Here is a 14985-nt window from a genome sequence, read left to right as displayed (position 1 = left end):
GGAGAACAGGCAATATTAATCTCATATATAGCTGTCTAATTTTACATTACTTTATAAAGTAAGAACTCAATATTCAGTTCTGTCTTATCTTTTGTTTTGTCTTATTTTAAAAACTGCAGCATAGTTCCCCTCTGCGGAGCCCTGGCTTTGCTACACATCCTCTGGCAGTTTAAATACATAAATAAAGGCATTTCCCAAAAGTATGCTTAATAGTAAGGACAAGCATAAAAACGTAGCTTGTTTGTGGACTTTGTTGATTGTTAACAAGTCGCTGTCAGACAACATATGACAGCTCTGTGGCCTTTCCCTCCTCTGAAGCCTTTAATTTGTGTCTTTCTCTACCAAACAAGAAATTTCACAGGAGGACAAGCAGAAATCTAGATAAAAGAAAAGAACTTGCCCAGAATGAAGACAGACATTAAGTAATTAATAACAGCCATAGTAAACCATGGATATGGCCTTCTAAACAACTTCTTGGAAAGCAGCAGTTGTTCTACTGGCCATAATGAATTTCAGTGAATCTATGGCCATGGGAATTTCATCACTGCCAACAGCCACCAAGGACTACAGTCTATAGTTCTTAACAGAAAATGGAGTCCCAGCCAACTCTTAGCAACAGCAAAGATATTAATATCATGTGAAACTATGCCCCATTTCTGCAGTACCAAAAATACACTGTGGAGATTTTGCTTCAGTATTTTAGAACTGTACCTGTGTTGAAGTAGTAGCATTTGGTGTTATTGGTGATGGTGAGTCACTTGTTTTAGGCTCACCAGGGGAAGCAGCTGAACCTTGGGATTCTTGGCTGGCTGGCTGATCTGGTGATAAAGCATCACTGCTGTCTTCATCAAATGAGTAGTCATCCAAAGCTTGAGGGTAACTCTCTTGTCCAACTGCTAGAATGTTTATAAAGAAACAAGCAAAAGAATTTTTTTTAGATATGCAAATTAATTTTAGACACTGGTGGCAGAATTAGTTGCTGGAAACTGACCACTTTTCAGGAGAGTCTGAACACACTGTATGTTAAGTATTTATTGCATTTATGATATAATGATAGCCATATAGATGATATTACAGGCATCTATAAAACTGAGTATATAGCAGAAGATGAAAAGATATGTTCAACATATTATATTTGCAGTGCACATCTACAGCTATGAGACTGATTAATGGCTTCGTGTTTATTATATTGTAAGAATTTTTTTTAAGAAATAAATATTTTCAGGTGGAGTATTACGGTCTTGTATTTCTAGCGTGGCTTTGAACAAAAATTGGGTAACTATATTCAGTTAAATGATGACAGAACTTAGGTGTCAGAAGCTGAAAGAATAAGAACTAGTAAACTTTATGTTTTCTTCTAGTGAACTTTACTCTTAAGACTTGATATATGCTGTAGCTCTTCTACTTGCCTATAATTGCCTCTTTAACACTGGAATCTACAGGCAGAATATTTTTTTCTACCAGTTCCATAGGGCCAGGCCTCTGCGCAATCTTCTCATTCAGATCATCTGCCAAGCGAGCTCTCTTCAGTTTCATCTGAGTGGCTTGCAATGAAGGCTCTGCAAAGGTCTCTAAAAGATATGTTGATTTAAATATTCTATTCAATCTTTTCTCCAGTTTCAAGAGAACTCACATCGTCTCATTTAACCATTCTACTTACATCAAAAGCATACAAGTATTATTTTGAAAACTCTCAATCTAGTATTAAGGTGATATGAAAAGATACTTTCCATCCCCATGCTTATGCTTTCTAAAAAATAAAATAAATATATATAACCTCTTTTTAAAAAGCAATAATACTTTTGTAAACATTTGTATAACGTCCAAGAATAAAGCAAGAAATATAAAATAGCCAATACTAATTAAAATCTAAAGATAGCATTTGCTGCTTTAATATTTAGCAGTGAGTGTAAGCTATGGTAAAGGTTTAACTGATAAGTGATTTTTCAACTAGACAATTTTCAAAATTGTATTTCATGAAAATCTGGAGATATTTTGTCAATATGGAGATGGTCTATCAACACAGAGACTCCGCTCTGGTGCTTTCTCTATCCAGACCAAATGCATGTTTTGGAGACTAATGAACATTAAACTGACTTGGATTGTGGTTATTTAGTAATTTCTGTAACCGATAAGATTATGATGAAGCACAGTAATACGGACTCATTCATAAAACAGTTTACTGTTTCAAATGACCTGAGCAACAAGCAAAATAACATGTCAAGGTAAAAGTCAAGTTTATAACAGATTTGGGTTTTGGGAAGGAAAAATGTATAGAACTGCCAATTGTTTTAGGGTAATGAGTAGAAACTGAAGTCATATTTATAAGTATGTACACCATGGTATAATTACCATTAGGGAATAAAAGCAATATGCACTTGCCAACAAACGCACAGTTAAGAATACTTTCACGGCCACAGCTGTATGTATTAAAGACGCATTAAAAGCAGAGAAATATATAGACATTTAGAAATAATTCACATCATTCAGTTAGACAGCTGAGTGTGTAACAGGAGGTCCTTCTAACAGCAGCTGAAGAGCCACGTACGTACCTTCAAGGATGTGCATTCTGACAAGCTCAGACCGATCTGGTCTGCTGCGGATCTTGTGCTTCAAAAAATTTTCAGTCTTTAAAGAAATGAAGAATTATCATTAACTTTGAAAAAGCAAAAAGTAATTCACTCATGTCCAACAATGAATATTTGCAGTTGCATTCAGATCAGTGGACATCATTGTTACAACAGGGCTATTAGAGAGGGTTTTGCTTTGCTTTGTTTTTGTTTTTTTCAGTCAAGCTGTATTAATGAATTTCTATCTTCCCAAAACAAATTAGGAATGTTTCTGGAGTTGATCCCTTAGTGCAATGCTAAATTACAGTAGTATAGATAAGATATTTGCTACAGAAATATAACACAAGCATAATTTAATCCAAGTATTTTTTCCTTAGGCTACAGGGGCATATGTGTTACAATATGACCACGCATAATCCCACATACATGCTTGGTTTAGGAAGGATTAAGAAACTTCCTTAGATTTTACGCCAACATATTATTTTAACAGATTCTTTTAAGATACAAGCCCATATTATTACTGTAATGGTCAGATTTTTTTTTCAATTGGAAAATTCAGTATCATAAACAACTGACTGTTCATTTTGAGATGTTAATGGCAAGTTTACACAAAGTGGTTTACCCTGGCTCGCTCCAGGCTCTTTATCTGCTCATGGAATGCAGCGGGACTTTTCAAAGCTGTGAAGGGAAAAGTAAAAGTTAAGTTGATGAGAAGTGATTTACAAAAGAAATATCCTAGTCACTGTATGTGTTTGGGTGTTTAATACTACCTTAGGGCAGAGTTTGCATCTGACCAGGCTTACATTTGACTCATGCCAGTTCTATTAATTTCTATTTAACACAGATGAATTTCACTCCTATAGAGAATACATGGAATATATGATTATAACAGGTATCACTACAAAACAGTTAACTTTTTCACTAAGTATATTAGGGACTGTTAACTAAAACTGTTCCACAGCAGAGAATTTATGAGATAGGACATAAAATGCCAAAATAATTTCATTTATTCCACTATTCTTCTCCAAAAGAATGGTCACTTCTCTGAGGGAGCAGCCAGGCACTAGAGCGGGTGTGGATGGTGTGGTGGAATCACCATCCCTGGAGGTGTTTCAGAAACGTTTAGATGTCGTACTGAGGGACATGGTTTAGTGAGGAAATACTGGTGATATGTGGGTGGTTGGACCGATGATCTTGGAGGTCTTTTCCCACCTTGGTGATTATATGATTCTGCATTACTATTCATATATACCTATGTTATCCTTGCTGTTACTAGGAAGAGATGAACTGTCCTTTAATAACTATTTATGCTGATTTTTCAAGAATTTTGTATAAGCCTCATATGTTCGGATTAGAAAATAGAATGATCCCATGTTATGTGTCAATTCAAAGCAATATTCAAGGAGACAGTTAATATTCAGAAAGCCTACTCGCCTAGTGTGAAAATCATGCAACAGCAGCAGAAAGCCCATCTGCACGTCATAAAAAAAAGACAGGTAAATCACTGGAATGGTACAACTGGAAAAGACCTCCAGGAATCACCTAGCTCTTCTCTGTCACAAACACATAATCCACTTTGGTAGATACTGCTGATACAGCCATCAGGACTGTCTTTCAAAACTTTCAGAGAGATGTTTTCAGGCAAGATATAGCCACATACACGTTTGACTCTTCCTTGCTGTGATTTAAATCCACAGCTTCTTTGCAGTCCAGACATCTACCACAGAGACAAAGAAAGCTCACTTATGAGTAATATTATCCACAGAAGGCAAACTCTCTCTCTTCTTGCTGCTTAGCAGAACAGTTGGAGTGCACATCCTGGTACTGAATTGCTCTCCATCACAGGGCTGTACATGCAAGAACTTGGAGGGAAAGGAGAAAAGCTGGGGGGGCAGGGAGTTAACAGTTATAGCAAATGATCTTTTTCTATGTGGGTAAGCATATGTCATAGCAAGTGAGGAACAGTAAATAAATAAGCAATAAAACCCTCCAGCAGGGTGGAGGATTTCAGTGTCCTTCATGTGAACAGTGATTGGCTCTGGTCAATGAAACACGGCATCAATACTCAGCACATGCTGAGTGTTCTGTGCTGGTACAGCTGCAAGTGCAGGCAGCCCGTGAGCAGAAGCAGTCCTATGACAGTGACAGAAATCACTTCAGCTCCGGCAGACTGTATTCTGACTGAAGCTCTGTGAGGACAGTCTGCATGCAGCTTGCTATTTGTTTTAACATCAGCTGCATAAAAAAAAAAAAAAAAGCCCAAATCCTGGATTTCTCAGCAGTGAATACAAACAGTTCTAAAAGAATCTGGGCCAGCGAAAGATTTACGAAGCTGTCCTGACACTGAGAGTGTGAAGTATAGTCTGCCCTAAAAACAGGAGGCTTTGAGAAGAAAGTTGGAAAGCTTATTTCCTGGTTACAGTGTAACACCAACATTATGTTAGGACAGAGTCTGGAGGACATTAACTGGAATGAGTCATAAATACATAAATTTCTCCTCTTGAAGCAGAATTAATAGCAACCAGAAGAACTACCATCAAGGACGAAAGCGAGCAGGAAGCCAGAAGTACCTATTTTCTAATGTATTCTACCACATAGTTTGATTCAAGACTCACCACAGTTTTTGGTCTTAAACAGGGGCATACACTTTGATGGAGTCTTTATGACTTAATCATTAACTGTAGTGTACAACTGAGGCTGTTATTTGGGGAAAATGTAAAAAAGTGGTAACTTGAATTTTTAACTGGAGAACAAAGCCGGTTAATTCTCTAGGTGAAACTGAAGGAAGACCAATAGGAAGGTCCCCACTTTTTTTTTAGAGGCTGTCAATCTTTTGATCCTTTGTCAAAGATTATTTGGGGTGCAAAGCAATTGTAGATTTCTCTGTCGTGATCAGAGCAGAAGAAACTGGATGGGTATAAAATGGTTCTGTTCTCTTGGTGCTGAGCCCTCTACTCCTTTCTGATGGAATGCACAAGACAAGCACGTTCTACATTCAGAGCTAGACTCTCCTGATTAAAGCAGAGATCTTGCCACCCATTACTAGAAACCTTTACAGTCTCCTTTGGTCTTCCAGGTATGCTGGCCTCTTGTATTTCTTTCTATAGGAAGAGGAAGAATTTTGCAGGAGTCATCACTCCTTTGATAAGCTCCAGAATGAGTTAAACTTTCTGAGCTAAGTGAGCAAACTGTATTTTGTGAATGTTGGTGGACAGTTGCCCCTTGGTTACTGAGTGTGAAGACAATTTCTACCAGAACTGAAAGTGGAAGGAAGAAGAGGCCAATCCAGCTGGAATGACTCTGAAATCCAATGAGACTTATCATGACGCACACAAAAAAAACTGAATTCTTTTTGTCACCCCAGCAAAAAAAGATAGCGCTACTGCTGTACTAGTCGCAAGAGAAGATGCATGCCTGGTATACCATAAAGTACGCTATCGAGTGCAAGCAAGGCTTCTCACACTGAAGAGCTGGAGATAACTTCCCCGATGACAAATACGCACTGCCTCTACTAGAAGCCTTTGTGGCAACTCTATGGGCCTAGGAGTTCTTGAACTTTGTGAAACAGCCAGGGAAGAAGAAAAGAAACAATCATCACATGAGACTGTCTGAACAATTTATCTCTGGACAGACCACATGAGAAGTCTTCAGGGGTACAAACGACAGGCCTCGGTACAGCTCTTATGCCCACACAGGAGAATGCCAGCAAAGAATTAGAGAAAGCTTCCACCATGAAACAGGTGATGACGGAACCCAAGCTCCTCCTTACACTTCATGTGAAGCTTGAAAAACTTGCAAGTATGGCACCTGGTTGGCTGTACATATAGTGTGCATCTGTCCATCTAGTAATGTATGCACATATATATATATACACTAAGGCAGTATAGAAATGTTATATATAGAAATATATATTCTGCAATATGAATTGGATGATGGGATACAGTTCTCATTGGAGTGTACAGAAGTCCTCATTGTTAGCCACTAAACAGAGAAGTGCCACTAGTCAGCTAGAAATAATATCAAGTATAGACTTATTGTTGAAAGGAAGTGAGATGGCACTTTGTTTGCCACACATTTAACAGAGACAACATCCCACAAAACAAAATCTTTAATGACTTCTTGACAACGTGGAAACTCTTTTTCAGGTTTAACTTAAAAAGAAACATATTCTGTTGCTACAGATAATCAACACTATAGACCTGAGAAGGTGAAGATGCTTTAGCAAAGCAATCCAAAGCCTGATGAGTATTTGGAAACTGTCAGGAAGAGATTAGCTTTAAGACACTGGGCTTTCAAGCTAGAATTTTTAAAGCTAGAATTCACCAGTGCACACTGAACTATTTGTAATATATATATACTAATACTTTCTTCTACAAGAAAAATCACTTTGCGCAGCTGAAAGTTTTCTACAGCTTGGTGCTATTATCTGGAGTCCAGCCTCAACCCACACTGTCTACTGGTGGATTCTCAATGTTTTTTGTGTACCTCTCGTTCTGAGGCCAGTTAGAAGCAATAATAGAAAACAATTAGCACAGTAAATGGGAGCAAAAAACAAAACCAACCCCAGAACAAATAAAGCCTCTTCGCATATTCCCGGAAATGTATTCATATGCAGTGATGGGAAGAAGCAAGGCACAGAAGCTTTTGAGTATCACCCACTGTACAATGCCCAGCCAAAGTCATGTCCTGTAACATTACAGCCACGATCATGCAAGATTTAACACAGATTTAACACAGAAGACGTCTGTTCATGCCCAAGTTATAACTTCTGTGTGTCCTTTGGTTTGGTCTGGCAACACTTACCATCCTACTCTTAGAAGACTGCTGGCTTTGATATCGACGTTCAGTCATTTATAAAATTTATTTCATGGAATCATAGAATGGCTTGGGTTGGAAGAGACCTCAAAGATCGTTGAGTTCCAACTCCTCTGTCACAGGCAGGGTTGCCAACAGTTAAGTCAAGCACCAGACCAGTCTGCCCAGGGCTCCATCCAACCTGGTCATGAACACCTCCAGGGATGGAGCACCCACAACCTCTCTGGGCAGCCTGTGCCAGCACCTCACCACTCCCTCTGTAAAGAACTTCCACCTGACATCTAATCTAAATCTCCCTTCCTTTTCTTTAAAACTGTTTCCCTTTGTCCTATCACTATCTACCCATGTAAAAAGTTTGCATTTTCACCACAATGGCTATTTTAACTGAAACATTAGGTAAGCATGATGAATTTACTTCTTCCTCATTTAGATTAGCAAAAGGATCCCACTAGTCTTTTCAAATGATAAAGTTATTTTTAATGATTCTCAGAGAAGTCCTGATCTTCATTATTTTACCTATGAGTTCATAATTAATACATTATAGTAATAAAAATTACTGGAAATAAAGCAAGTCTTACGTGGCATGATGCCCTGGTCCACCAACTGTTCTCGTGTCCGTCTTTGCTGTAGCCTCAGCTGAAGTACTGACAAAAGAAAACAACCATTCAAATGTAAGCATAACATCCCTCTTAAAAGTTCAAGACAAACTTTCAAAAGATGTCGAGTACTTCAATTTTAGAAATATTTTTGCTATATACATTTGGACCTGACAGTAACCTCTAAGATGGGCATCATTAAGGATCAACTGCTAGGAACGTAATTTGGAGCAATCCAAATCCTCTTTTACAGTGGATTTTGCTGTTAATTGGTCACATCTGATAAAAGGACTGTTTCGCACATACATCATAAAGAACTCAGAGAAAAAAAAGTAGGTTTTTTTATAGTTCATTTTCCCTTGTACCTGTATCAATTTGTCATGGTGCTTCACTATTTCTTAAATATGTATAGCTGTTAACGTAATGTGAAATTCCATCTTTTGCTCGAGAGATGGTCAGGATGCTCGGTCAAGAAAAAATACATTAAATATGTAATACTTACATTCTCAAATTCTGTCTTAATAGTTTATTATGGATGTTTGGTTATGACACGCTGTTTCCATTGTATTTCACAAGGAAGCTAAACAAACTAATTCACTGTCCAGAACATCAAAATGAATGTAATTTCTAAAAATTAGGCAAAGGACAAACTTCATTGTTTTCGGAATTTAAAAGGAACCAGCTTATTTCCTGTTCTGCAGTACAGGAAGGATACTCCTCTGGCTTAAGCATTACTACCGGGAATAGCAAGGCAAATGCTGACAACAAGGACATTAGTTTCTTACGTGACTAAAACACTGAGAATTTAAATACAAACATTACAGGGCTGTGCCACAGCAGTTCTATTCAGAGTTTACAATATTGTTACACAAGAATTACAAAGAGCAGAGATGAGATTACATGGAAGAACAGCAGACCTAGACCTGCCTTCCCCAGATCCGGACATTGGCATGATTCTCAGACAAAGGTTTTTCCATCTTCATATGAAAGGGAGCAAACTTCTATTTGGCATTCTACTACACTAACACAGATGCTTACTGCTAGGTCGTATGGGTGGACTGAGCAGTCTAAACACATCCTACCGCCTCAGCATTTAATGGTTATTGCATTTTCATTTTTCATTGGCAAGTTTGTGGGAGAAAAAATCAGAAAAGCCTCACACTACAGTTTGCTGATACAAGCAAGCTAAATAACTGCGTCAATAATTTTACTCTATATTCCCTTGTATCTCTTCAAAGTATGTGTTAAGTAGTTTGCTTGAGATGTACGCAACTTCTCTGAAAAACAAACAAGCAAACAAACAAAAACATAGTCCTACACCACTGAAGCATCAACACTGCAAAAACATACCCCAGGATGTGTTACTTGTATTTGTGGTTGATAGAATTTCCGTCAGTTCTTGAAATGAATGTTGCCTGGCCATGACTGATTGGTGGAAGTGATAAAGGAAATGGCAGAGGGAGAAAAAGAAAGAAAGTAAATCTATTCAGCAAAAAATAAACCTAAGTATGTAGGCATCTTATCTCTTATTTTCCAAACAATTTAAACAAATTCTTTAACCAAAAAAAAAAATTAATTCCAAACATAGATGATGGGAAACTCTGCTATATAATTCATGAGTGTATTCTATCCATGATTTGTGGCTTCAGTCACAATCAGAAACTTGACTTAAGCTTTGTGGAAGGAGTAAAAACTCATCCATATCCTCAACAATGTGCAAGTCTGAGAAGATAGTATGCAATGTACTACAGCAGAAGGATGAGAAAAGCAGTGAGTGTGTAGCTGAACATAAACTGCATGTGCATACACGTGAATTTTTAGCATTTTTTAGCAAAAATATGTGTAGCAAATACTTATTGTGTCTCATAACACTACTTGTCTACCCATCACCAGTTAATCTACACTGGACATCACAAAGCAAATTACATATGGTGCTTCTGAAGCTGAGCCATGTGTATCTGGACCGGAGCACTGAAAGAAAGATATAAATGACATAGAACATTCACTTAATAAATAAATATCAAGAACTTATATGTTACATAGCCAGGGAAGGACAGCCTGCAGCATGACTAATAGGGAAGCACTGCAGGGAGAATACCAAAGAAATGATGACTCGAAGATGCAACCAGAAAATAATCATTGAAGATTCCGATTTGATCAAAGCAAGGAAGTTAAACAGAAATAAAGTTGGATGAAAAAAAAAAGAAGGAAAAAAAAAGTTTGGCATCCAATTTTTGTTGTTGTCATTTAAATGTTGAGCAATTAAATGTGTGACTAAAGAAAATAAAGTGTCTAAACAGAAGTCGCTGTGAATTAAAAAACTAATGTATTAGTTTTAAAAGTTGAAAAGCTGAAAATTGATTTTGCTTTTCCAAAGCAAACAAACCAGGAAAAAAAATCCTGCATTTATGCATCAGTGAAAGACATAGAGATTTAAGATGCCTTTAGTCAAATGGAGACAAAAATAAAGCAGCTGAGACTTTTCTAAGGAGGAGGTGGCAATATGTGTACGAGTTGGATGGCTCCATCTAGACAGAAGTCAGCTTACAGGACTGAGTGTCAGAGCTGATGGTCATTGTACAGGCAGTAATGTCACTGTAGTCAGAGAGACTCAGCCCTACGGTTTAGTAGATACACATTATATACAGAATTGTATCACTATACTGAAGATGAACTTGTAGCAGGTGTGAAGGAAGGGAACTAAGAATTTATTTTATGAAAAGCTAGAAAGGAAATGGGGACTCGCAAAAAGCAGCTGTAACAACCAGAAAGATATGGAAGATGGGAGTCATGGAAACTAAATTAAAAGGTTTTAATAAGGGAAATGTAAATTGATTAAATCTAAAACTGACTTTATTTATTATATATAGACGTAGAAATCCACTCAGCAAAAGATTTCTACAGCAGTCAGTAACATATAAGTAACATATAAACCTAATAAGGATGGATGAGACAGGAGGACACAGCTTACAAATAATCTAAAATCTACTGAGGCATTATACTAGTTTATTATACTGTATTACTTGTTCTCTCTATACATGTATATATTTCTTTTTTCTTACTTTCTTTTTTTTTTTTTAATAACCATTTCCAGACAAAATGGTGAAATCGGGGAAGGGAGGATTCAAGAGAAACAAGGTACTATAAAACAAAATTCCCCCAGGGTACGTCTTATTCAAACATGGTGTTTAACAAATTGTTCTTATCTGAGTGAATCTATTCAGCTTGTTGCTTGTTTGCTTCTCACTCTTACACTTTTAAAATCAGGTACTTAACATATATAACATCTAAAATCATAGAAGATGGATCTCCAAACTTAAGGACAAGAACCGAAAAAGATTTAAATATGTTAATAAATTGCAAACTTCAGTAATACCATTCCTCATATTTAAAGGTCTATGTGCAAAAGAAGGGCTATGTTAACACCACTGAACAAACGCAGTTGCTAAAAGCACAAACATTTTGCACTTTACATTATCTGGCAGGATTGCCCCCTTCACACCACTGCCACTCTAAGGAACTGTCTTCCAGCTGCTTCTGAATAAAACCATGCACAGAGAGGTCAGTCAGACTCCCATTTTGACCTGGTGGAGGCTGAACTCTTCTTTATTTTCAAGCCAGTGTATGATTTGAAGTTTAACACTTTAGCACCAGGCCAAGAGATTCCACAATGTCCATGTTTTCCCCAGGCAATAAATTACCATTAAAACTTAGAATCATAGAATTGTTTGTGTTGGAAGGGACCTTTCAGACCATCTCGTTCCAACCCCCTGCTGTAGGCAGGGCCACCTCCCTCTAGACCAGGCTGCTCACAGCCCCATCCAGCCTGGCCTTGAGCGCTTCCAGGGAGGGGGCATCCACAGCCTCGCTGGGCAACCTGTTCCAGTGTCTCGCCACTCTCACAGTACAGAATTTCTTCCTAATATCTAGTCTAAATCTACCCTCGTTCAGTTTTAAACCGTTTCCGCTCATCCTGTCACTACTTGCCCTTATAAAAAGTTCCTCCCCAGCTTTCCTGTAGGCACCTTCAGGTACTGCAAGGCCACCGTAAGGTCTCCCTGGAGCCTTCTCCAGGCTGAAGAGCCCCAGCTCTCTCAGCCTGTCCCCATAGGGGAGGTACTCCAGCCCTCTGATCATCTCTGTGGCCCTCCTCTGGACCTGCTCCAACATGTCCTTGTCCTTCTTGTGTTGGGGGCCCAGAACTGGATGCAGTACTCCAGGTCGGGTCTCACAAGAGCAGAGCAGAGGGGCAGAATCACCTCCCTTGTCCTGCTGGCCACTTCTCTTGATGCAACCCAGGATACGGTTGGCTTTCTGGGCTGCAACCGCACATTGCCAGCTCACATTTAGTCTTTCAACTGACATTCCCACATCCTTCTCAGGGCTGCTCTCAAGCCATTCTCTACCCAACCTGTATCTGTGCTTGGGATTGCCCTGACCCAGGTGCAGGACCTTGCACTTGGCCTTGTTGAACTCCATGAGCTTGGCATAGGCCCACCTCTCCAGCCTGTCCAGGTCCTTTTGGATGGCATCCCTTCCCTCTAGAGTGTCAGCTGCACCACTCAGCTTGGTGTCATCTGCAAACTTGCTGAGAGTGCACTCAATCCCACTGTCCATGTTGCCTACAAAGAAGTTAAATAACACTGGTCCCAGCACCGATCCCTGAGGAATGCCGCTCATCACCGGTCTCCACCTGGACATTGAGCCACTGAGAGCAGCTCTCTGGGTGCAGCTATCCAGCCAATTCCTTATCCAGCAAGTGGTCCATTTATCAAATCCATTCTTCTCCAATTTGGCAACCAGGATGTCATGTGGGACAGTGTCAAACACTCTGCACAAGTCAACTTAATAGCTTATTTATTATTAAATGAAAAAAGGATAACACAATTCTTCCTCACAGTAAGGAGACTGCTACCTGACTCAAAGTCTGTAGAAATGTTCTGACTTTATGGGAGCTACAGATTTTTCACCATCTGAAAAACCATTAAGTTCCAGGCTCCAGTGCTCCCAATGCTTACCATTTCTTCCCATGTTAGTGTAACAGGTAACCACCACTTCTATATCCGAGGGAACGGAGAGGATGGTACAAAAAGGAGAGGTTATCTGTTAACCCAATGCACACAATGATGCACCTTATTAACTTGAAACATTTTTTTTTATATAGAGGTAAATTGTATAAAGTTAATGAAATGCTTCTGTTTTCAAACACTTGAGTACTACTGTTTAAGTACACATACGCTATGCCCTAAAGTGGCAGAAAGATCAAGAATACCCAAAATAAGCAGTTCCTCAATACCTTGCTATGCTGGCTTGAATGCAAAAACATCCCAAATAAACAGCCACTTAATCAAGTACACATCACATTCTGTGTAAGACTCTTTGAAAGACAAGAAACTTGAAGCAGTCCGGTTAGGTTTTACTAAGTGTGAAGGACTGAATAAGTAAAAATAAAGTGCGTTATTATGTGACTTAGAGTACAGCTACTAGCAAAGATGAGCAAGAGATTTTCAGCCATCACTCTGTCACAAATTTGTGATTTGTATCCTATGGAAAAGGTGTCTCAGAGTAGTAGTATATCATCCCAAGAACTGGAATGCAAGGAGGCCAAAAATAAATTGATAGTTGCCTGGCAGGAACAATGCTATCTACGCCGACTGGCAAGCTTTCACCACTGCTTCTTGTCTTGAAAAAAAACCAGAACACATACTGCGTGCAGTAATTCTAGCACTAGTTCCTCATCTAACACCATTTTATATCCTGTTATTTTCAATTCAGATTGAAATTTTGTCTTTTTACAGAAGGTGCTACAAAAGTATTCAAATAGTTGACATTTAACAAGCATAGAAATGCTACAGACTTCATCTCTGAGGTGTTCATTAGTCAGTGTACAGTTAATTCAACTGACAGCAAGAAGAATAATGTACTGATTTTTAAAAAAAAGTTCTTTATGTAATCACCTCACTACTTCCTCCAGTGGAAATGAGCTATTTAGTCCTTAAAACTGCAAAAAAAAAAAAAAAAAAAAAAAAAAAAGGGGGAAAATGTCATCCCCAGCATTCCAGCATACTCCCTTGGAAATTTCCAAGAGCAGTAGGAACTCCGGTGTGGGCTGCTAGGCTGGCTGCCATGGAAACAGACAGTGCTGGAAACAGGGTCGCTTCCTTTAAATTAAAATCTGTTACACAGAAAACCTCCATTTCTTTCTGCCAGCTTAGGACAGCTTTTACACAGGCAGTCTCTAGCACGCTGGCCTTGAAGCACAGAGCAGTAGATGTTAACAACAGATGTTCTGGTTGCAGTGAAGCACTGCTGCAGAAGATGATTCTATCTACTGTACTGTAGAATACAATCCTCCATCAGAAGTAATTTATGACTCGTTATAGCACCAGGATTAATACAAGTGTATGAACAGCAGGGTGGCAGTAAAGTAGGAGAGTATTTTAACAGACGGCAGGTGGACTTCACAGGCAATCTATGGTAACAGCAAATACAGTAACTAGTTTGCACTCAGTTTTACTCATTTCAGTGTGTCCAAACTCAGACATTTGATAACGTAGTGTTCATTTATATGGTATGCCTAAGAAAGCATGGTGAGGAAAAAACTGTGAGAATATTAGCTACCTACAATTTGTTGGAAGTGATTCTAATTTGTTCAGCAGGCTAAAGATAAAATGCATCAACGGACATTGTACTGACCTCCCACTAGCCTGTAGATGATACAACATTAAATAATTTTAAAATAGAAATAATTAATCGATAAAGAAATCCGACATCACCTAGACCTGGAACTTTCGTGTATGCCAAAGTGCCACTTAAAAAATAAAAATCTATTTTTACAAAAAAAATCCCTTACCTGTTCTTGCATATTTTTATGTATTTTTTTCTATTATTTTGTATGTGCATTTTCTGCTAAGAATATATCCAACACAACTTAAGAAAAGTAAAACTGTCTCTTATGCATACTCATTTTAAGCAGTTACTCAGTCGTACCTTCATTTTAGTTT

At 38.4% G+C, this 14985-nt stretch overlaps 1 protein-coding gene across 7 annotated transcripts in view; it reads right to left on the bottom strand.

Moving 5' to 3' along the window:
- MKL2 (MKL1/myocardin like 2) overlaps positions 1–14985 on the bottom strand; it is a 78036-nt gene that overhangs the window by 24764 nt on the left and 38287 nt on the right. For 5 of the 7 annotated variants that reach the window (XM_021411185.1, XM_021411191.1, XM_021411186.1 and 2 more), the window contains 5 exons: positions 7964–8029; positions 3193–3248; positions 2553–2628; positions 1410–1571; positions 712–896 (listed from right to left, as the gene is read on the bottom strand). In XM_021411185.1, the coding sequence (XP_021266860.1) occupies positions 712–896; positions 1410–1571; positions 2553–2628; positions 3193–3248; positions 7964–8029 (545 nt within the window). The remainder of the gene's footprint in view (positions 1–711; positions 897–1409; positions 1572–2552; positions 2629–3192; positions 3249–7963; positions 8030–14985) is intronic. The other 2 variants (XM_021411188.1, XM_021411190.1) reach the window with 1 other exon arrangement.

This window comes from Numida meleagris, chromosome 13, assembly GCF_002078875.1.
Source record: "Numida meleagris isolate 19003 breed g44 Domestic line chromosome 13, NumMel1.0, whole genome shotgun sequence".
Lineage (NCBI taxonomy): Eukaryota > Metazoa > Chordata > Aves > Galliformes > Numididae > Numida > Numida meleagris.
This window is presented reverse-complemented; position numbering and strand designations above follow the sequence as displayed.